Here is a 24,535-nt window from a genome sequence, read left to right as displayed (position 1 = left end):
AGACATCCCCTTCCCCCCCAACCCTTAATGAAAATTTATTTAAGATAATGAAGAAGTTGTATTTATAGCTTTAAGGAGATGTAGAAAAGCAAACTGGGAAAAAAATTAAAAATCACTTGAAGGAAAAGGAAAATTTGGAACTGTTGTTTCAAATGCCAGGTAGCACTGGATACAGTAGGTTGAGTGTGGCCAGAAGTGTTTGTGAAAAGACTTCATCCATAGGCAGGGCAAGTTCTACTCCTGTTGCTGCATGCATATCCTGTTCCATTCCACTTTGGTAGGGAAATGGATTGATGACAGTTTCTTAACACCGGGAGAGGGCACAGAACATGCATGAAGACAGGAGTGCCAAATAAAGTGAAACCTTCATCATCAGCCCAAATCTCTCTTTCTCTCCACAAGGCAGTGAGCATTTCATTTACACAGGGGCTAACACACCTCACTCTTCAGACTGAACCCTTGACAATTTAACATGATCCCTAGGTGTATAAAGCATCAAAAGTTTTAACAGTCAACCTCATCTATTTGCCTGACCAAGATCAATCAAAATTCATCACACAACGGAATTGTGTGATATATTGTAAATTAAGAAAATTTACAAATTAGAGCCAGAACTGAACTATCTGAGTCAGTGGAGTAAAGTTATATATAATCCATACCAGTGGGTAATCTCAAGGTAATTTGTAACATTGCTCTAAAAAAATTAATTTGTCTCTGTCATTATACTTGCCTTAGGCTACCATTAAAATGATCAACCTTTTCTCTGGCATATACATAACCAACATACGAAAAAGAATTAAGACTTATTGCTGTTCAGTCTACTTTAGGAAATAACAGCTTGGAATATAAAACTTTTTGTAAATAAACTACTCTCAAGTAGTCATTCCATAGTTAGCCATGAGGAATTTCTTCTGGTTTATGGTAGCTCTACCAGTTTTATTTTATTGCTACTATGTTATATTTGACATGGCTCATCTGTTGTTTTATAAATTTTAACTTTAAATAATCTACTATTAACTTTCAGACAATAACTGTGCACATTCAAAATCAAAAGACTACATGTTATTTACTCTTAGCAATTTCAGTCTATGGAAATTTGAATGTCTTACAAAGCATCCCAGCCATGGCCTTGTGCCAGCATGTTTATTGATTGAATGTTGAATGACCCTAAACAGATTTCTCTGAATTAACTACTGTAATCAAAGTAGAAAAGCGAGATAAATATTATTTGTAGGAACTCAAATCTGTAAAAGAAAAAATCACACAGTCAATAGAAAACATACAAAGCTGGAATGACTCCATTAACTTAATTTTTCCTAATGTAACAACAATGAGGTCTATATATTCAGGGACTAAATATCAATACTAGGACTGACATTGGACCAATATGCCTTTGACATGATCACAGTAACATTACTTTTTAGTCATTCAAACTATGCTTTGTTAACAAGATGATTTCTCAAGAGGACAGATTGAGTCTCTACAAAAAATAAAAGTAGCAAAAGTCTGTATGATAGTTTAAATTTCTTGCCTTTTGCTTTAAATTGCTTAGTAGTTGACCTGATAAAAAGTGAACAGATAGATCATAATATTTAAAGTAAAAGATTTACAATTATTTCTCAGAAATGATACATATTAGCCACTTTTGATAGCATCTTTGTTTCACTAAACAAAAGTTTCTTTCTGACCAAAGTGGTATTAAAAGCTTGTGAAATTCATTTAAAAGTCAGCTAAAAATTATATAAAGCATTGCATTTACCCTTCTGAAAGCAAAATGTTCATAAAGTAACATTTATTTCCATTAGAGGAGATATTTTAATTAAGCTACTGAGAGGTTTTACATTATATATTTAATCTATATGAGTCATATGCATATAAACAGATGTATAACTGCACTACCTGAACATAATTTTCGGGATTTTAAGAGGTATTATCTAGAACTTTATATGTTGTATAGATTCAGTAATAAAAAAAAAAAACCCAAATAGCTGCAGTTTTAAAGGTGATGTTAGAAGTATTTCCCCTACTCATCTTTAACTGCCGTATTTTGTTGTGCACTAATCTCAATGCCCCCCTTTTTATAAGCAGAGCAATGCTTCCCTACTTGTGCATAAGTCTCATGAGCTCTGGTTTGAGGGTGGATGTGTTATTCTAGTCAGTAATTCAAGAAAAATGCTTTGAGATTGAAATCCAACTTTCCTAGTTTGGCATCCAGGCCCTTCATAAATGTTCCTCTGTTCTGTTTCATTAGATGAATAAATGAAACTGGAGAAAATGTGGATGTAGATTAGACACGACTCAGCAACTGATAGGATATGGGATCTGAGAAAAGAACAAGGCGATGGGGGGATGATCATTGCTTCTCACCTGCCTGGAAAGATAGTATGGCCATGAACAGTCACAGGATCACAGTACAAGGAGCAGATTTGGGAAATGATGAATTCAGCTTTGTATTATTGAATCTGAGAGTCCTATTGAATGCCACAGAAGATATCTTGCATGCGGTTGAAAATTCTGTGCAAGAGTTCAGGCAAATTTATTGATTCTTGCATATAGTCGGTAGCTTTCCAGCATTGCCTCCGAAATGCTGTGTTCCCCCAGGTGTCTGCCCTTAGTGCTCTTGCTTTCTTCTCCTTCCCTCTGTGGGCACTGTGTTCCCATGGGTGCAACTGGGTAACTCCTGAATCTCTAAGTTCTACTTCACACCTTTGCCTGAACTCTTGCACAGAATTTTCAACCGCATGCAAGATACCTTCTGTGGCATTCAGTAGGACTCTAAGATTCAATAATACAAAACTGAATTCATCATTTCCCAAAACTGCTCCTTGTACTGTGATCCCACGACTGTTCATGGCATTACCATCTTTCCAGGCAGGTGAGAAGCAATGATCATCCCCCCATCACCTTTTTCTTTTCTCAGCTCCCATATCCAATCAGTTGCTGAGTCGTGTCTAATCTACATCCACATTTTCTCCAGTTTCATTTATTCACCTAATCAACTGACAAACTTTTTTGAGCTTCTTTCTATTTTATATCATGTATTTGGAATACAAGACAGTGCCTGCTTCAAGAAGCTCACACCTAGTAAGACAGAAAGAACTAAATAGACCATCACTACCCAGTATGATAATTATTAGAATTATTCACAAGCTGCTGAAACTGGGAAGAGGTCATGGAAGCTTTCCAGAAGGAGGTGGCATGTAGGCACTGTGTGGAAAGGTGAAGAGGGGTTATGTGGGTAAAGAACAAGACAAAGCCTTCCGGGAGGCAGAAACAACAGTATGTACAAATGTCCAGAGCTCTGAGAGACCAGAGTGTGCTGTGAGAGATCTGAGAGTTTTCTTCTTTCTTTTTTTTTTTTTTTTGAGGTGGAGTCTCGCTCTGTCGCCCAGGCTGGAGTGCAGTGGCGCAATCTCGGCTCACTGCAAGCTCCGCCTCCCGGGTTCACGCCATTCTCCTGCCTCAGCCTCCCAAGTAGCTGGGACTACAGGCGTCCGCCACCACGCCCGGCTAATTTTTTGTATTTTTAGTAGAGACGGGGTTTCACCATGTTAGCTAGGATGGTCTCCATCTCCTGACCTCATGATCCGCCCGCCTCGGCCTCCCAAAGTGCTAGGATTACAGGCGTGAGCCACCGCGCTCAGCCGAGATCTGAGAGTTTTCAAGGAGGCATAAGAGTGATTCAGGCTACAAGCCGATGAGTGCTGAGAAATGAAACAGAACACAGGAACATTTATGAAGGGCCTGGATGCCAAACTAGGAAAGTTGAATTTCAATCTCAACGCATTTTTCTTTCTTCTTTTCCTATGCATGATCATATCTTTTGTCAGCAACATCACAAAAAACTCCTGACTATTCTCTTGCTGACCACTCCCTTGCCATTTTTTTTTTCCTGCAGATTGCGGTCAGAGGTCATGTCCCCAATGAGAACCTGTCTCTCTTCCTGATCCTTCAATGGCTTGAATTACTCACTAGATTACTCTCAGTTCCTACAACCTCTTCTCCACTTCTGCCAAACACATTGCATGGGTCAAGCTTATGACAACCATCCTCCTCTGTGAATCATAAGCCTTTTAAGGCCTGATTCTGTGTCTCACACAGCTTGGTACATTTATGAAATAGAACACCTTGCAGTGTGCTTTGCAGGTAGTAGGCCTTTGCATATCTGTTGTGTTGAGTAAAAAGAGTCTAACCACATTTCTTTATTTTTCAGGGCCTTTTATGCACATTGATATAACCAAGTTACTGTAATAATCACTAGTTTTCTTGTTGCCCTCAGCAAGTGTTCCTTACAGCCCAGTGGCTTGTAACATGCCCTGCTGCTACAGCTCAGAACAATTCCAAAACAGAGTGGCATGGCTGTGTACAAACCTTCATGTGCAATGTTTATTTGTTTTTTTCTGCAGAAAATGAAAGACCTCACTTTTCCCTAGAATAATAGCAGGTGTAGAAAGCATGGATGCAGGGCCCTTAACAAAATTACAATTTCTAGGGTCGTATACCTCATTTTACTGATCGGTATAGTGAAAAGGGCTTCAAATTAAGAGCCGGTAATAGGTTTTGAAGTTCCATCTCGAGCTAACTGAGTGACTCTGGGTAGCGTTTCTGGGCCTCAGTTTTCCCACCTGTGGAATTGGGAATTAGAGTTAATTTCTGATCTCCTTATAAACATTATTCTTTCACCAGTATTTCCACATCAGCCTACCAATCCGGCATCTCAGTTTCAAACAAGCCAAACCCATTCTCACTTTGTTTTGTCTTTTTTTTAATCCTTACTAATTTTAGCAGATGCCATTAGAAGAATATTGGCTAGCTCACAGAGAAATTGCAATGAAAACTAGGCTTGGGAATTTCACAGCTAGCAACACAGCACACCCCTATGCCACTCCACAGGAGCAAGGCAGGGAGGATGGCGATTGGTGTTTCCGAACACTTTCTGGCACTCATGTCTCTGCCAGTAATCGCCCCCTTCATGTTCATGGTCCTAGGTGTGGGCATCTGATTTGCTGGGCCCCGGTCAGGTGCTTCCACCTAGCTGCTGGGAGTGGAGAAAAGGAATATCTGGATCATTTTGCTGGAGGAGTAGGCAATAGAAGAAGACATTTATTTTCATGGACACTTGGACAGACGTGCAGCCATCATTAAGACTGGTGTTGCCAGTTGTGCCATGCCCACACCTGTAATGATCTCAGTGAGGTAAATCTTGCTTCACCATGTGCACATTTAAAACTTCAAGCACGTGCTAGATCTGTTTCTTCTTGAGAAGTCAGTTTTTCTCAGGTTTAGACCACTTTTTCCATGACCTTTTATTATGCTTTATTTCGTCTTCAACAACACAATTTTCTGGATTTTCTGGTGTAAATTAAGAACTGCAGTTATAGCTCTGACCACTCGAAGTGTCATTCTAAGGTGAGGAGACAGGCAGAGTGGAGTGGATCACTCATCTGGCTCATCATTCACTTGCAGACATGTAGCAATAGTTTGGAATCAGGAATTTTCTCTGGCCACAAACAACTTAGAACAGATCTTATATATGAAAAACACAGTTGAGAAAAATGATAATTAACAAAGATAATTTTAAGGGCTTCCTACCTATCCAAACCTCTGTGTAATCTAAGTTCTTATCATTGGAATAAATTAGCTGTCTAGAAGATTACATATAAGACCAAGTCACCTTAGTCTCATGCAAAATAATATTCACCAAATTGCCAGCAACTTGAACTCTGTTTCTGCCTTTTTTGGGGAAACCTAACGTGTGAATATTGTTCGTTATGATACTTAGAGTGTCCTGTACTAGACCCTATGTTAGAAATGTATTGCAAAAATTAAATCAGAGAAAACGTTAGTCTCTCTTTAAAAATGTGAAGTGTCCTCTCATATAAGAGCTGTGTAAGTTAGCCTGTTGTCTTCTTCACGTGGCACCAGATGTGGTGCTAGTCACAGCAACTAGCTGTATTGGTCTTTGTGGTTGTTACTTTTATTTATCTTCTTTCATTTCTGGTTGTTTATTTTCTAAGCCTCTCCCCTTTTATTTTGAAAGTAGAGACAAAAGAGGGAACGGAAGTAGAGGGAGATGTTTAGATAGAGGCTGGAAGCCAGATAGCCACCCAGATGAACAGAGGTAACCCCAGCAGAGGAATAGCTGCATTCAAACCACAGCAGTGGGATTGGTAGTGGGTACCAGATACCTTGTCATCCCAAATCCTCTCTTAACCAATGGCAATCTAGTCTGTCTCGGTGGCTGCCTGCCCAGTTGGTCTAAATGTGGTTTAAAACAACATCATCAATATTAAAGCCTTTCACACCTCTCCACTCATGTATTTATATGAACTGTTTTATCTCCAACATAAAAATAACATGTGGGACATCAGCTACTAGAAAGAAAACAAGCAAACAATGAGACATCGGTCGGTAATGTCATCCATTCACCTTGGATTATTGTGAATAGCGTGAGCTGTTAACTAACCAAATTATATTCAAGTATTTCATCACCTGCTTAATCAAGCTGCAAAATAAGGAGTTAGACCACTTCAACTCCAGTGACTTGATTATGTGGTAAAGAGACTGGTGCATAAACATCAATCCTGGGAAATTAATTTATGAAAATTAGCTGGAGATACCCTCAGAGGCCTGCTTTGTATCTATTTTTGCATAAAATGTTGAACTGACTACTCACTGAGGGTGTCTTGGGGGGACTAGAATGATTATGCATGATTCTGTAGTTATCTAGAGAGAAGCATGAAGAGGCTATGAAGTGACCTGAAAATGCATTCTGATTAAAGCTAAGTCTTGAACAGGAAAATTGCTTTGAAATGATTAAAGTTAAAATTGTTGGTAATGAAGGAAAACACTTGTCCTAGAATGAGGCCTTTGAAAGAGAGAGTCTCATTTAGAATCTCTTCCAAACCATAGGGCTTTGCTTTTAAATTGCAAAATATTGCATTGTATAAACCTATCACATTATCTCACCTTTGAAATTAATGAAAGATTAGGAGAATGTTCTAGATAAAAATCTGGCAAGGGATATCATGGGTGAAGATCTGCCCTTAGCAGAGTGAAGTCAGCAGCATCCTTTAGAGCTAACTTAGATGAATCTGCTCAGTGGAGCCTTTCCAAGGCTTGGCCACAACCTCTAGTCTCAGGGTACTTGGCTCCTTTGTATGTCTAGCATGCCAGGTTGTAGTTCAAAACTTTGTTTAAACATCTGTCTTTCCCACCAGATCATGAGGTCCTAAGGGACAGGGATCATGTTCATTACCTGCTATATATTTCCAGCATCTAGTAGGGTGCCCATCCCACCTAGGATTGAGCCTATGTCTCTGATTACATTTATTCTCTTTGGTAAATATTCACCTTTGCTTATATTTAAAGATGTTAATATCGCATCTGAAACTAGGAAACTTATACTACAGAATTCAGACTTTTTAGCTGTCAGAAAGGTGATATCAGTATCTATAAACAGCATATTTAAACTATGTCTATGCCATATGTAACATAATACCCCCAGCAGAGACTGGGGCAGCTTCTAGAATCAAGCACATTAATTCTGCAGCCAGAAGTATGAATTGGCATACTCTGTGGGATAAATAGACTATAATTTTATAGCAGCTCAGGTCAGGTCAGATTTTGCTACCAGAGGGTTACAGAAAACTTCATATTTTTGGAATTCTTTTGATTTTAGAATTGCTAGTAAGGTACTGTGGGCCTGTATTATATCTTCAGGAAGGAAGGAGTTCTTGTCTACAGGAAATATTCCTAGGTGCAAGGGCCATTGCTCTTGTGAGTTCAGGGAGGACGGAGAAGATGATGCTGGGTCTTTCTGCACAGTGGCATGCTTCCAGAACCATCACTACTGCTAGGGTCTTGCAGGATGGTGACACCAGAGGGGGATATCTCAGTAGCTCATTTCCCACAAAGAAAGCTCACCCATTGTGCCACCCCTGACTCTGTGCCTTTTACCTTAGCTGCTGCTCCTTCCTCCCTGTACTATCTATCCATTTTTTCCAGAGCCTCCCTTCTCCACTACTCCATTGCTTTCTGTCTGTATTTTTTTTCTTCTATCCTTTTCGGCTCACCAAAGCTTAGAACTTAGGAGTTTCGAGGCTCTTCTTGTTTGCCTTCAGCATAATTCTTTGGCACATGATGCTCACATGCCTCATTCACCTAAACAAGCAAAGCTTTGCTCTTATCAGGTTGTCTTTGAGTGCATATCAGTCAGTGCTTATGTGGAATGGAAGCATTCTGTGTGCATGCCTTTGTTTATTAGGAGTTGTGTTTATCTGTTCTGTATGCTGTGTAGATAAGCATCGTGGGAATGTGTAAGTGGATAATAGGCTAATACTGTTCTCTGTATGAACCTAGTCTCCTGTATCCAAAAATGTTGGTGAAAAAATTCAAATATGGATATGTTAATCCATGTTTAAAAATAAAGTAGGTAGCATCATTTATATGCTTAAGTCTTTTTAAAAAATATCTTTTTGATAATTTTTAACAGTGCAATTGCTCATTTTTCCATGTGACATTTGGTTTTGCCTGCCTTTATTTCTAATTCTGTTTGATTTACTTAAACCATGCATCTGTTTTGCTAGTATCCACAAGAAATCTCAATGTTATGCTATTTATTAAAGGAATCATTTTGTTCTTCTCATTTTTTCTTAGTCTCTTAGATTGCCCTTAAAGTTGTGCCTTTATTATGGTTGTTATTGTTCATGTGTAATGCTGACATGAACAAAAAATGGTGACCAGAGAGGTGGGATCAGGAAAGCAGTGTCTCTGTACTGTCAAGACATCCCCTCCACTTGTTGCATCATGTTGAATGCATGACATCACAGTAGAAGCTGCAAGTGAAGTCCTGTGCTTCTTGTTAGTGACCTTGCTCTCTCTTTGACACTCACAGCTCTGGTCTCAGCAGTGATTATAAGGGCAACATCCTCCTTTGTGGTACCCAATCCAGAAAGAATTGGGGCATGTTGTCAGTGCAGTACCAGGAAGTGTACTAGGCAATTCCATATTCTACCTTTCAAAAATACTTTTGAGACTGTCTCACAGTTCTTTGTAGGGATAGATTGCTATCAATCCATTGTGGTATATAGTCAGTGATTATGGAAACCCTCCTGTTACTTAATACTGTTTTCTAAAGAACTATAGATGTTTCCATTAATGTAGGTTAAGGAATTTCCTTGATGCCCAGATAACAAAATACAGCATTTCCAAACAAGCTTTCCTCCTTAATTCACTCATTCAGTAAATGCTTATTGCTGACAGGTAGTTCCCAATCTTGTTCAAAACACCGTGCTAATTTATAATATAGAAAAGTTGAGCTAGAACCTCTGCCTGTCGCATCAGAGACATTATAGGGTCTAGAGTATAGATCAGGGGTTGGTGAACATGGCCCTCAGGCCAAATACAGCTCGCTGCCTGTTTTTGTAAATCAAGTTTCATTGGAACAAATGTTATATTCGCTAACATATTGTCCATGCCTGTTTTGTGCTGCAATACAGAGTTGAGTAGTTGCAACAGAGATCATATAGCCTGTAAGCCTAAACTATTTACTCTCTGACCTTTTAGAGAAAATGTTTGCTGACCCTTGCTATAGAGATGGAAACATAAATTATCATATAACATCACAGAAGAAACAGTACCTTATTGTGGGAGCAGCATGAATTTTGAACCATGGCTATTTCAAATCTTGCTTCTATCATTTACTAGCCTTACAGCCTTCATCATGTTACTTAGTAATTCTGAGCTTTGTTTTTTTTTCTTTTGCAAAATGCAATTAGTAATATCTATACTGCAGGTTTAATTTTAGTAGTAAGAGAGGTTATGTATGTGTAAGGCCCTCAGAGTATAACAATAGTCAATAAATGTTCGATTGTCAAAACAATGGGATGACACATAAGTAGGATGACTATATATCCTAGAGCCACCTTGGTTTACACCTACTGTCCCAGTTTAATTATTAATAACCCCCTTCACTCTTAAGTGTCCTAATTTGGGTAATAGATTTCATGGTCACACTATACTTAGGGAATTTCTTAAAGGTTCATTTGTGATTTTCTTATTTTGATGAGGTACCAAATTTATTTTAAAACTGTAAGTTTTATTTAAAACTTATTTTAAAGCTTTAAGTACTATGATAAGAAAGTAAATTACTTTGTATTGGTCATTGCTGACCTAACCACACAAATGTTTTGGTTCCTATATTATTAAACTTTGTTCCTTTAAGCAAGAAACATTTATTAACCCAATAATAATGTTTTCAAAATCTCATTAAGGAGACTTAGAAATAACTAAACCAGTGAGAAGAAAATTGGTTTTCTGATGCGACAATCTTGTAGTAAGAGGCCCAGGAGGAGTGGGTTCTGCCTTTGATGAAATACGGTTGCATTAGGGGAGAGAAAAACTATGGGAGAACTGAGCCTGTTTTTTTTTTTTTTTTTTTTTTTTTGAGCCTGACAAAGGATGTAGCCACTACTGTGCTCATTTTGTTCATTTGAATTAAGTTGGGGCCTGAACCATTGGTTTCCCCTTTAAACAAGGACGTGAAGGTAGGGATCACTTGCAGATAAGTTATGGTCCAAAAGGGGTCACCACTTTTGATGATACCTCACCAGCCTTATACTCACCACCAGCCTTATACATTCTAAGAGAAAACACTGGATGATAGCTGTGTAATCCTCTGGATCCAAAGGTGGGAAGTCAAGAAAATAAGAGTTGTGCTATTTTGTAAAAAATATATTTAACTCAAATATATTGATCTTTATATTGGGAAGAACTGGATATTGGGGAGACCGTATACCAGGCCTTGATTCCTTCCTTGGTCAGGAACAAACAGATATGAATTGGAGTGGCTGGGAGGGACTACATGGAAGAGTCAGGACTGAATTGGGTCTTACAAGAGAGATCCAGGGATCTAAGGAAGAGGATTACAAAGTGGAAGGACAACAGTAATCAGAAGCAGGCAGATAGATATGGTATGTCCTGTTGTGGGTGCTCTGGAGAGGCCCTGAGAGTAGAGTACTTGTACTGAGAAATTATGAAGATGAGTTTGGAAGGATGTGACTGTGAAGGACCTTTGATATCAGATTGGAGAGCTGACATTTCTTTAAGCATTGAGAAATCAGTATCTATTTTAGAACAACATTTCAAATTTTGGATATTGTTTCAGTTTGTTTTGACTTTCAAACATAATTGTAGGTAATTTATTATTGTAGAATAAATATCATCTGACTGCTGCTTTGTTTATTTGGGAATTTCTCTCTCTTCTTATACCGCTAAGTAAAATTCATCAAAATATTTTATTTGCTAAAAGTGCAGGTTCTTTCTCCTGCTTACAAAATATTTTAATCAAATGGATTTAAAAGGGTTGTGCTTCACCTCATTCCTCACACCTGACATTGATCATCTTCTGACCCTGGCTCTAGTTCTGACATGGTTTGGCTGTGTCCCCACCCAAATCATATCTTGAATTATACTTCCCATAATCCCCATGTGTCATGGGAGGGACCTGGTGGGAGGTATTTGAATCATGGAGGCAGTTTCCCTCATGCTGTTCTCATGATAGTGACTGAGTTCTCATGGGATCTGGTGGTTTTATAAGGGGCTTTCCCCCTTTTGCTTGACACTTCTCCTTGCTGCCGCCATGTGGAGAAGGACATGCTTGCTTCCCTTTCTTCCGTGACTGTAAGTTTCCTGAGGCCTCTCCGGCCATGCTGAACTGTGAGTCAATTAAACCTCTATCCTTTGTAAATTACAGTCTCAAGTAGGTCTTTATTAGCAGCATGAGAATGGACTAATACAGTAAGTTGGTACTGGGAGTGGGGTTCTGCTTAAAGATACCCCAAAAAGTAGAAGCAACTTTGGAACTGGGTAACAGGCAGAGGTTGAAACAGTTTGGAGGGATCAGAAAAAGATAGGAAAGCGTGAGAAAATTGGGAACTTCCTAGAGACTTGGAGGGCTCAGAAGATGGGAAAATATGGGAAAGTTTGGAGCTTCCTAGAGACTTATTTAATAGCTTTGAGCAAAATACTGTTAGTGATATGGACAATAAAATCTAGGCTGAGGTGGTCTCAGGTGGAGATGAGGAACTTGTTGGGAACTGGAGCAAATATGACTTCTGTTATTCTTTAGCAAAGAGACTGTGGCATTTTCCCCCTGCCCTAGAGATCTGTGGAACTTTAAACTTGAGAGAGATGATTTAGGGTATCTGTTGGAAGAAATTTCTAAGCAGCAAAGCATTCAAGAGGTAACAGAGTAGAAAGTTTGGAGAATTTGCAGCCTGATGATGCGTTAGAAAAGAAAAACTCATTTTCTTGGGAAAAATTCAACCCAGCTGCAGAAATGTGCATAAGTAATGAGGAGCCCCATGTTATTTGCCAAAACAATGAGGAAAATGTCTCCAGGGCATTTCAGAGACCTCATGGCAGCCCCTCCCATCACAGGCCTGGAGGCCTAGGAGGGACAAATGGTTTCATGGGCTGGGCCCAGGACCCGCCTGCTCTAAGTAGCCTCAGGACATGGTGCCCTGAGTCCCAGATGCCTTGGATTCAGCCGTGGTTAAAAGGGGCCAAGGTACAGCTCAGACCATTGCTTCGGAGGGTACAAGCCCCAAGCCTTGGCGGCTACCATGTGGTTGGGCCTGCAGATGTATAGAAGTCAAGAATTGAGGTTTGGGAACCTCCATCTAGACTTCAGAGAATATATGGAAATGCCTGGATGTCCAGGAAGAAGTCTGCTGCAGATGGGGAGCTCTCATGAAGAACCTCTGCTAGGGCAGTGTGGAAGGGAAATGTGGGGTTGGAGCCCTCACACAGAGTCCCCAATGGGGCACTGCCTAGTGGAACTGTGAGAAGAGGGCCAACGTCCTCCAGACCCCAAAATGGTAGATCCACTGATAGCTTGCATTGTGCACCTGGAAAAGCTGCAGACACTCAATACCACCCCATGAAAACAGCCAGAAGAGGAGGTGTTCCCTGCAAAGCCACAGGGACAGAGCTGCCCAAGGCCATTGGAGCTCACCTCTTGCATCAGCATGACTTGTATGAGACATGGAGTCAAACGAGAATCATTTTGGAACTTTAAGGTTTAATGACTACCCTACTGGATTTCAGACTTGCATGGGGCCTGTAGTCCCTTTGTATTGTCCAATTTCTTCCATTGGAATGGCTGTATTTACCCAATGCCTGTACCCTCATTGTATCTAGGACATAACTAACTTGCTTATGATTTTACAGGCTCATAGGTGGAAGGGACTTGCCTTGTCTCAGATGAGACTTTGGACTTAGACTTTCGGGTTAATGGTGGAATGAGTTAAGACTTTGCGGGACTGTTGGAAAGACATGATTGTGTTTTGAAATGAGAGGACATGAGATTTGGGAGGGGCTGGGTGTGGAATGATATGGTTTGGTTGTGTCCCCACCTAAATCTCATCCTGAATTGTAATTCCCACAATCCCCACATGTCATAGGAGGGACCTGGTAGGAGGTAATTGAATCATGGGGTCAATTACCCTCATGCTGTTTTTGTGTTAGTGACTGAGTCTCATGAGATCTGATGGTTTTATAAAGGGCTTTTCCCTCTTTTGCTCAGCACTTCTGCTTGCTGCGACATGTTTGCTTCCCCTTCTGCTGTGATTGTAAGTTTCGTCACAGTAACTGTGAGTCAACTAAACCTCTTTCCTTTATAAATTACCCAGTCTTGGGTATGTCTTTATTAGTTATTAGCAGCATGGTAATGGACTAATACAAGTTCTGAACATTTTTTGTTTTTTGTTTTTTTAAGCTTCTAAACAGAAATATATTGCTCACAGTTCTGGAGGTTAGGAAATCCAAGATTAAGGGGCTAGAAAATTCAGCGTCTGGTGAGGGCCCCTCACATGGTAGAAGTGCCTGAACATCTTTTTAAAAATGTCTTTCTTCCCGCTAATAGTCTTGTTCTTCCTGATTTTCTTTCCTGTGTTTTTTCCTCCATCCCAACTCGAGGCTCTTTTGCATTTGCTTGTCCTTATCTTGTCCTTGCAAGCCTTTCCCTCAAGAGAGGGTGAAACTACCTGAAGCCAAGAAATGAAAGAGTGTTAGGTAGATTATAGGTTTGTGGAAAGGGAGGGGAGGGAACCAAAGCCACACACACCTGTCCCCCTGGCATCTGAAGGAAAGGCTGGGCTCATGAAGACTGTGTCTACCAGATGCCAAAATAACTTCTCAGTGGATCCAACTCAATCAAAGACAGACAATTCAGTGCAAATTTAGTCCATGTGGTTCGTTGGCATTGTGTGGGCAAAACAAACCCATTGACTGATATTGTGGATCACTTTCCAGCCAGTAATTTTGGTGTTTCCTAAAACAGAGATTGCTAAAGTGGGAACCAGGAATATTCAAGTAATGAATACAATAATCCATGGGAGGCAAGAAAAAAATATTAGAACTTCTATTTGTATCTAAAATAAGAATCTAAGCCATATTAACATTTGATTTTATGGATTGTTAATAGCAGATATGTAATTTTAACATAAATAATAGGGATGAATCGTCAAATTTTCTGCTGATGCATAATCAAAACAGTTTGGTGACTACTATTCTAGATTATGAATTTCCAATCTGTGGGCTCAGTTTCCTCCCACTCTACCATAGGGGCAACAGTTATTACAAGAGTTCTATTAAGACATGTAGGTGAACTTATCTTCACATTCAATAAATACTGAAAATGCACTGATCTGCTTAAGGTTGCAGGGTTCATTTAATATGCTTTTGCTATTGTGTTTTGAAATGTACTGTAAAAGTAACTTTCTTCTACCTGAAAAATGTGAATCCATTGAAGGAGACACAGTTACACATGGGACACAAATAAGTAAGGAGAGGGGAGAATCAAGTTCCAATAAGATGTTAGGTTGGTTATTCAAAGTATTTAACCTATTGGAAGAGTTATATGTACTTAAGCATCTCTCTCTTTTTCTTTAAAGCAAAAATTGTTTTGTTTTTCTCTCAACATATTTCTTTGTTCCCCTATGTTGAGGAGTAAGTATTAGGACATTTCATGGACCTGACTTCTAGCACAGTGTTGTTTGGTTTTTTGTTTTTTTGTTTTTTTGTTTTTTTGTTTTTTTGTTTTGATATGGAGTCTTGCTCTATCACCAAGGCTGGAGTGCAGTGGCACAATCTTGGCTCACTGCAACCTCTAACTCCTGGGTTCAAGCAATTATTCTGCCTCAGCCTGGCAAGTAGCTGGGATTACAGGCAGGTGCCACTGCATCTGCCTAATTTTTGTATTTTTAGTAGAGACAGGGTTTTGCCATGTTGGCCAGGCTGGTCTTGAACTCCTGACCTCAAGTGATCTGTCCACCTCGGCCTCCCAAAGTGCTGAGATTACAGGCATGAGCCACCACACCCGGCTGCACAGTGTTTTTTTAATTCATGTGTGTATTAGCTTGCTAGGACTCTCATAACAAAATACCACAGACTGTGTGGCTTAAACAACAGAAATTTATTTTCTGACAATCCTGGAACTAGAAGTCCAAGATCAAGGGTTCAGTATATGTTTGGTTTTTTTCTACAGTCCCCCTCCTTGGCTGCTGATGGGCACCGTCTTGCTATGTTCTCACATGACCTTCTCTGTGTGCACATGTGCTTCTGGTGTTTCTCTGTGTGTCATAATCTCCTCTTCTCGTAAGGTCACTAATCCGGTTGCCTTCAGGCCTCATTTTAACTTAATCATCCCTTTAAAGTTAGCATATCCAAATACAGTCACATTCTGAGGTATTAGGAGTTAGGACTTCAACATATAAAGTTGAGGGAACACAATTTAGCACATAACAATGTGTACTTACTTACTGATGAGTCTATTTTTTCAGGAAAGAACGTGGGACCTAGCAGTATTGAGAAGCAACTATATTAGGGCAACTAATATCTTTTTAAAAATGTCTATAAATCTCTCTCTCTCTCTACACACACACACACACACACACACACACACACACACACACACTCTGTTGGTTCAGTTTCTCTGGAGAACCTAGCTAATACAGCCAGTATGCAAGTCAAAACTGTACCTGAAGGATGACTTTTAATTTTTACAAAGTTCATATATTTCTGGATTTTTATCTCTTTCTATATTCACTATACTCTTTGCCTGCCTGTAGACATATCAATTTTAAAAAATGAAGATCCATGAGAAGACACTATGGAGGATGAATAGACACTCTCTCGCTCTCTATTATTCTCAGTATTAAAAGAAGAAACCCTGAATTTTGCATTCCCGTACCATGTTTTGAAGCAATATTGATGTTATCTGATAGAATTCTCATCATTCATCATTGTGAAGATGAATTATTTTTTTCAGGAAGCAAGAGTAGTAGCCTTAATAAATGTTTAAAATAAAAGAATTCTAAGATTGGTTTTGGTAAAATGAGTGTTGATTAAAAAAAAATTGAATCACTATGCCCAAAACTGAGTCCAAAGCTAAGCCAGCAAGCAGATATATTGGCAAGAGTTCAGCCAAGTTAGAAAACTGGCAAATCACCCTTTTGAAAAAAAATTTAAACATCTTGAAGAGCAAATAAAGGCTTGAGGTACATCTGAGTAGCAGCTATCAAATTTTAAAAAGGGTTATTGTAGAAGAGATGGAGACCAGCTGTTTTCCAACTCTGCTGAGCTCAGGTAAGAACAAAACTGGATAAAAACTGCAATATGACAGATCATTTAGGTCTAGGGAAGTATTTCCTGGCAGTTAACATAGATGGAATGTTTTTTTAGGATGTTCTGGAATACATTCAAGGGATTCTTTAAAGTTAATTAGATTTACCTTTTCGAGACGTGAAACAAAGTGGAAACTACAGATTTAGGTTCCCCAACTGAGTAATCAGCGGAATCACTAGGGTTGGGTGGGGTGAGGAGACTTTAAAAAAAAAAAACAGAGTTCATTTCTATGAAGTGATAGAGGTAGCTTCCAGGATATACTGTTGAGAGTAAAAGCAAGGTGCACAAGAGAGTATAGCATGTTACCTTTGGTATAAGTCTAAAAGGGAAAAAGGAATATGTGTGTATCCTTATTTGCTTTTTTTTCTCTTCTAAAAGGAAACACAGAAACAACAAACCAGAAACTAATAAAATTAGTTACCTATTGGGGATGGGGTGGAAGATGGGAATGGGATTTCTCTTTGTATACTTTTTGTTTTAGTTTCCTATTGCTGATCTAATACATTCCCATAAATGTAGCTCCTTACAACAACACAAATGTACTATTTTACAGTTCTGGAGGTCAAAAGTCCAATATGGGTCTCACTGGGCTAAAGTTAAGATGTCAACAGGGCTGCATTCCTTCTGAAAGTTCCAGAGGATAATTCATCTCCTTCCTTTCTCTAGCTTCGAGAGGCGGCCTGCATTCCTTGGCTCATGGTCCTCTTCTTTACCTTCAAAGCCAGCAGCACTGCATTTTCAAATCTCTTTGAATCTGACCCTTCTGCCTCCTGCTTTCACTTTTTAGAACCCTTGTGATTACATTCAGGCCCATAAAATAATAGAGAATATTCTTATTATCTTAAGGTCAACTGGTTAGCATCTTAATTCTTCTTTATTCTCTAACATATTCACAGGTTCTGGCAATTAAGATGTGGACATCTTTTGCCAGGACAGTGGCGGGGAGGCATCATTCTGCCTACCACATCTTTAAAAAATAATCTTAACTTTTGAAGGATGTAAATTTATATATATTCAAAAATAAAATGGAATCAAAAATGGATAATTAAAGCAAAACTCCAAAATTGAGTATAAATAGAAACAAATGAGCCTACCTCTATATCAAATGGTAACATAACTATACTGGGGAGAAAAAAAAGAATTTCTTCCAGGCCGGGCGCAGTGGCTCACGCCTGTAATCCCAGCACTTTGGGAGGCCGAGGCAGGTGAATCACTAGGTCAGAAGATCGAGACCATCTTGGCTAACACAGTGAAACCCCCTCTTTACTAAAAATACAAAAAATTAGCTGGGCATGGTGGCAGGTGCCTGTAGTCCCAGCTACTCAGGAGGCTGAGACAGGAGAATGGCATGAACCTGGGAGGTGGAGCTTGCAGTGAGCCAAGATCGTGCCACTGCACTCCAGCCTACAAGTACCCCCTTAAAATGAGATATATTTTAAGGACTAAAATAATTACACAGAAATCTTAATTTGTACTCAGCAGATTTATTGTTGGTAATGGTTGTAGTGTAGTCACCTTGAAACTATTTTGAGTATATTTTAGAAAAGTATAAATGAGTAAATGTGTTAATGTTGTGTGGAGCCAGGGTAATCACTGTGGAAGAAGGGAGATAAAATATGGAGTGCAGAAGGTGAGGGAGAACTTTGTGGTATTGGATTTTTTATGTGTATTCCCTGAAATGGTATAGAATATTGACACCCCAGGAGCACTGAGCACACCTAGTACCAAATCTTGGTTTCTAAATAGTATTCCTTGCTAAAAGAAACCAAGGCACTTTAAAGAAATGTCTGATCTCAGGTGGAACAGGTCTAAGGTGCAGGGTAAGCCTGTAACAACTAATAGTGCCAAAAAGTAAGGTAGTGCTAAAATACTGATGGAGACATGTCCAAAGGACACATAGGGCTCCCACTGGCCAAACTTAAGACATTTGAGCATCAAACAGATAAATAAAAAGTAGTCACAGATTTTGACTTAAAGGACTTCTTGATAGTTATAATAGAGGCAGCTAGGGTGAGAAGGAAAGCACTTTTTTTTAGAGTACAATGCCAACTAATAAATGCAAAAGAAGGAACAGATTTGGAAAATCAAAAATTTTGTAATCCCTAATGTAATAAGTGATTCAGACAGAATCATCAATGAATGTTAAAACAACTAGATGAAATATAGCTTGCATATAGGATATTTACATTATTACAAAATATCTCACAGAGTTGTTAATTACAGAAGGAAAAAGATTTATTTATGATGGAGAAATCTAGTCAATATTGCCTTAAGTAATCAAACTTGGCATCGCAACAATGAGACGCACCGATATTTTGTGCCTCCTGATTTGATGGAACTTGACTCTAGTCATGAGGCAAAAAAATCAAGCAATTCCAGATATAGGACATTTTACAAGGGAGCTTGCCGGGACTCCAGATTAAAAGAAATTAAATGTAAACCAAAGCAAAGTAATGACCACCAAATGCAATTTGTGACCCTTAATTAGACCTTGAATTTTTAAAAATAATTGCTATAAAAGACATCACTGGGACAATTGGAAAATTTTGAATATAGACTATGTAATAATATTGTATCTACATTAAATATCTGATATATAATAATGGTATTGTGTTCATATATGAAATGGTCTTAGTTCTCAGGAGATATATGTTGAAGTATTCAGGGATAAATTTAGCATGATGTCAGCAACTATCAAACAGTTTAGAAGAAGTGGCTGTGTACATGTAACATATATGTACATACACATAAAATGAGAAAGAAATGAATGCAGCAAAATGTTAAGTGCTTACTTTTGATGGAGCTGGTTTTTGTACCACACTTTCAAATTTTTTACAGTTCTGATTTTCAAAATAACAAGTAGAAGAAAAAAAAACCCTTTATTGAGCCCAAGGGCTTCTTGCTACTCTTTATGCTTATTTAGTTTGTATTTCAAGTTGTTGTTAAAAGATTTTTCTTCTTCTTCTTCTTCTGTGTAAACAGTGTGTTTTTGATTATCTTTTTGGAAGCTTTCCCTGATATCCAGCTCCGTCTTCGAGTCCCTAGACAATGTGATTTTTTTGAATACCTACGATAGCAAATAGAAGAGATTTCTTGAATTCATGTGATAGCAAATACAAGAGCTTCAGTGAAAGGAATGTTTTATGTTAATTTTTGTGGAAGTCCAATTTATAGGAAAAACATTTGAAAATAAAATGGTAAATAAAGTGGACATATAGTATTACTTTATAACTGGCACTCAGTAAATAAGTGCTAAATATGAGTGTATTTTGTAAGCTTCTAAATACCATTAAAATATCACCTGATAGTAACTATAACAACAATTTTTTTTAAAAAACACAGATTTCCAGGCCCTCCTTCAGACCTCTTGAAGGTTCATCTCTTAAGATAAGACCCTGATCTGCCTTTTAAACAAGTTTGCTATGTTCTCCTGTTCGCTGAAATTGATGTCTTTAAGAAGATTTAAGATGTTTAAGGGCTCCCTTCCTGTCTTTGGGCTCAGTCTTAAGTCCTCCCCCTCACCTCCTCTTCCATCCTCGCCAATCTCTGTTTGCCTCTGCTGATGGGGATTCTTTACCATCTGCCATGATCTATATATTTTATTATTTTTCCTCGCTACCCATCCCACCTTGTTTGCTTTCTCTTTGTTTTCCACCTCTCTCCATGAGTACTAGATACGTGTTACTCAGTGTACTCTCCATGGAAACAGCCCACCCAGTCTCACACCTAACTCCTGCTGCTCATCTAGTAGGTGGGAAAATGTTTTTCACAAAATATATATATTTTTTAGGACTTTGTGATTTTTCCATAAAGAAAGTCTCTCTAGGATACCAATGACTCTGTGGGAAACTCTGAGAGTATACACCAGATTTATGCTTCCTGGGTCTATGCAAATAGGCTCTTGAGGCTAACGGTTAAGATGGTGGACTCTGGAGTCAAACTGCTTGGTTCTAAAGACAGACTAACCGCTTAGTGGTTCTATGACTTTTGGCAAGTTTTTTAACCTCTTTGAGCTTTGCTTTCTCATCTGTAAAAGGGAAATACTAACAGAACCTACCTCATGGTTTTTGTGAGGATTAAAGGAGATTACATACAATAGCACCTAGAAAAATGCTATAGAAGTGCTTACTGTTTTTTTTCTTTGTATTTCAATGGCTACAAAAGGTGTTTACTATTTTTTTTATTCATCATCACTTTTCCATGGAATGTTAAACCTGGATTAAATTCTGCTTTCAAGCTATTAATAACGATTCTTATAAAATGATCTCTTTATTGATTTCTTTCTGTTTCTCATGAATTCAGGTTTCCCTAGGACTTCTGCATGCCCATGCCACACATATCCTGTGGCCCCCAGAGCGCTGGCAGAAATTGGAATCTGTTCTTCCTCCAGAGCGCTTACCAGTACAGAGAGAAGAGGAATGACTGCATGAATCTACCTGAGTTGCTGGCATTGGGAGGCCAGTTACTGGAGAGGAATGGAAAAAAGAAGCCTCCAAAAGGGAAAAACTTCTGACAGTATGATGCTGTGCGAGAAACATTTACAGCACATTAAGACTATCTGTATTACTAAATAAATAATTTTCAAATACTAAACAGTATTAAATGGCACCTGATTTTGTGTTAAATTTTAGTTCCCTGTTGTTTAATGCCCCCAAAATATGCAGACCTTTGGGAATATAAAAATATTGCACCCACATGTCTTAATGGGGCTACATTTCAGATTATTTGTTACATATACTTATTATATTGATTGTTGGGTTTTGATTTTGGTGCTTGCTGCTGAAATAAATTGAAAATTAATATTCAATAAAAATGATGTATTTGCCACTTACTGTTAAGGTAGAACAAGAAGGAACACATATTATACATATAATGATGGGAATTATATTGTGATTTGTAGTATCTACAAAGCAGTAACTGCCAGTTAGGAAGAATAGTAAACAGTAATGTTAAAATAAAACAGTGATTTACTCAGGTCCTGTTTTGAGTGTTTAGTTCTCATTGAGTACATCCATTAATGAGGAATTTCTTATCTCTTCTGAAAATAAGGAATTAAAGTAATGGAGAACCCATTCTATTGATACTTGCCTACAGTCAAGCCTTTCTTATTGGCCATTTTTAATCCAGCATTTCTGAGTGATCTCATGCCTATTCACAATAATGGGTAAACCCATTTATCTGCATTTAGTCATGCTATGTGTTTAAAAGTTCTGAGCGAAATAGAAGAAAAAACAGTCCAGATCAGCTGCATTTGATTTTCTTCCCCTAATTATTTCTCAGTATTCACGTCTGTAATATTGAAATCACCAATTGCAAAGTTATAGTAGAATAATAGAGTCTGTAATTTGTGGGGATAAGGGAGTAAATTCCCTGCATCTAAGTCTGTGTTTATGAAAGCTTCTTTTTCTCCCATTGGTTAGAGGTTTGTGTAAATTAGTGTTAGCATAATCATATTCAACAAATATTAATGAGCACTTATATACTAACGTTGGACAGAATTTTTTTTAAAGCAAATCTGCTTAGAATTTTTCTGTGGCTCTTCATTGCCCTTCTCAATTCTTCATTTCCATTTTCTCTTTTCCCCAACTTGAACTTCATACCCTGGCTTTCAACTGCAGTTTACCAAATACCGCTATTTCAAATCTTGTAATTTTTTTTTTCTTTCTTGGCAAAGTGCCTCCCTTGGAATTGTGTGTAAAATGTCTAGTGCATAAGGGCATTGACCCTTTACTTGCTGGAACATAGGAGGGTCTGTCGGTCATATAAGAGGGTATTGGGAGTACTGAGAAGAGGTAGAGTAAAGAACAAATAGACAGGTGCTGGTAGTGGCTGCTATTTACCACTGGTATAGAAGAGTTCAATATTTTAACAGTTTACCCCATTGGCTATCAGCCTTGCTACCTTATTGACTACCCGTGCCATTGTTACTCGAACTATTCATTCAAGATTGTATATCTTTGGAGGGAAGGTAAATGCTCTTTCTATTCAGTTTTCTATTCATTAGCCATCCAACACATCACCAACAGAGTTAATGCCTAATGCTTGTTGAACAGCTCAGCTGACTAGTTACTTCCTCAGGAATACAACCCCAGGCAGAGTCACTGCTCTACCTGGTATATACATTCATTAATGTATCACTCTGCATGTTAATGATTCGTGTACATACTTTCTCCCCTACTAGACTGTGAACTAGTAGTCTAATCTAGGGCAGGGTTTATCTTGCTCAACTTGGTCATATGATTGCTCATAATTGACAATAAAATCCTGTCCAATCAATGTGTGAATCCTAGGCACTGTGTTAAGGACAGGAAAATCAAAGTAGATAAAACAAAGGTTCTCATAGTCTACTGGTGGGGGTAGGAGGAACTGTAAAGAGGCAAAGAATTAACATACAATTCAACAGTAGGTATAGAGCACGGAATAGGTGCAATGGGAGCAGAACGGGCTGTAAATCTGATTGTGTCTGGGGAAATAGGGATGGGGGAAACTGTCACAGGAGGGGTGCCATGGGCTGAGCCTTGTAGGATGAATGGAGTTCCCCTCCTGTGAATTATAAATTTAATCTGTATAAACGATTTCAGTTACTTAAACAGTTTCCTCTCAAACATTACTGCTAGTTTACGGTTCAGGGTGTAGTGTGTGTATTATGTTTTATACATTTAATTTGTAAAATGTGAAATAATGATTGTACCTCAGGAAGATTGAGATTTGTAATTAATTTTTTTTCACTTTCTACAAAAGTCATTTCAAACAATTTTACCAAGTAACTTATAAAAATGGGTTCTATATCGGAGGTTCCAAGATGGCCAAATAAGAACAGTTCCAGTCTACAGCTCCCAGTGTGAGCAATGCAGAAGATGGGTGATTTCTGCATTTCCAACTGAGGTACTGGGTTTGTCTCACTGGGACTTGTCAGACAGTGGGTGCAGCCAACGGAGCAGGGCTGGGCATCGCCTCACCCAGGAAGTGCAAGGAGTCAGGGAATTCCCTTTCCTAGCCAAAGGAAGCCATGACAGATGGTACCTGGAAAATCGGGACACTCCCACCCTAATACTGCGCTTTTCCAGCGGTCTTAGCAAATGGCACACCAGGAGATTATATCCTGCGCCTGGCTCACAGGGTCCCACACCCACGGAGCCTCGCTCACTGCTAGCACAGCAGTCTGAGATCGAACTGCAAGGTGGCAGCAAGGCTGGGGGAGGGGCATCCACCATTGCTGAGGCTTGAGTAGGTAAACAAAGCAGCTGGGAAGCTCGAACCGGGTGGAGCCCTCTGCAGCTCAAGGAGGCCTGCCTGCCTCTGTAGACTCCACACCTAGGGGCAGGGCATAGCTGAACAACAGGCAGCAAAAACTTCTGCCGACTTAAACCTCCCTATCTGACAGCTTTGAAGAGAGTAGTGGTTCTCCCAGCACGGAGGTTGAGATCTGAGAACGGACAGACTGCCTCCTCAAATGGGTCCCTGACCTCCAAGTAGCCTAACTGGGAGACACCTCCCAGTAGGGGCCGACTGACACTTCATACAGCCGGGTGCCCCTCTGAGATGAAGCTTTCAGAGGAAGGATCAGGCAGCAACATTTGCCGTTCTGCAATATTTGCTCTTCTGTAGCCTCCACTGGTGATACCCGGGCAAACAGGGTCAGGAGTGGACCTCCAGCAAACTCCAACAGACCTGTAGCTGACGGTCCTGACTGTTAGAAGGAAAACTAACAAACAGAAAGGAAATCCACACCGAAACCCCATCTGCACGTCACTACCATCAAAGACCAAAGGTAGATAAAACCAAAAAGATGGGGAGAAACCAGAGCAGAAAAGCTGAAAATTCTAAAAATCAGAGCACCTCTTCT

General features: G+C 39.1%; 1 protein-coding gene across 2 annotated transcripts in view; it reads left to right on the top strand.

Moving 5' to 3' along the window:
• Nucleotides 1-22,069, top strand: part of IMMP2L (inner mitochondrial membrane peptidase subunit 2) — an 885,601-nt gene extending 863,532 nt beyond the window's left edge. Inside the window, exon 7 of one of the 2 annotated variants that reach the window (XM_032761474.2) lies at nt 20,992-22,069. In XM_032761474.2, the coding sequence (XP_032617365.1) occupies nt 20,992-21,111 (120 nt within the window). In that variant the 3' untranslated portion in view covers nt 21,112-22,069. The remainder of the gene's footprint in view (nt 1-20,991) is intronic. The other variant, XM_058426048.1, reaches the window with a different exon arrangement.
• The last annotated feature ends 2,466 nt before the right edge of the window (nt 22,070-24,535 follow it).

Source organism: Hylobates moloch, unplaced genomic scaffold, assembly GCF_009828535.3.
Source record: "Hylobates moloch isolate HMO894 unplaced genomic scaffold, HMol_V3 SCAFFOLD_1, whole genome shotgun sequence".
NCBI lineage: Eukaryota > Metazoa > Chordata > Mammalia > Primates > Hylobatidae > Hylobates > Hylobates moloch.
This window is presented reverse-complemented; position numbering and strand designations above follow the sequence as displayed.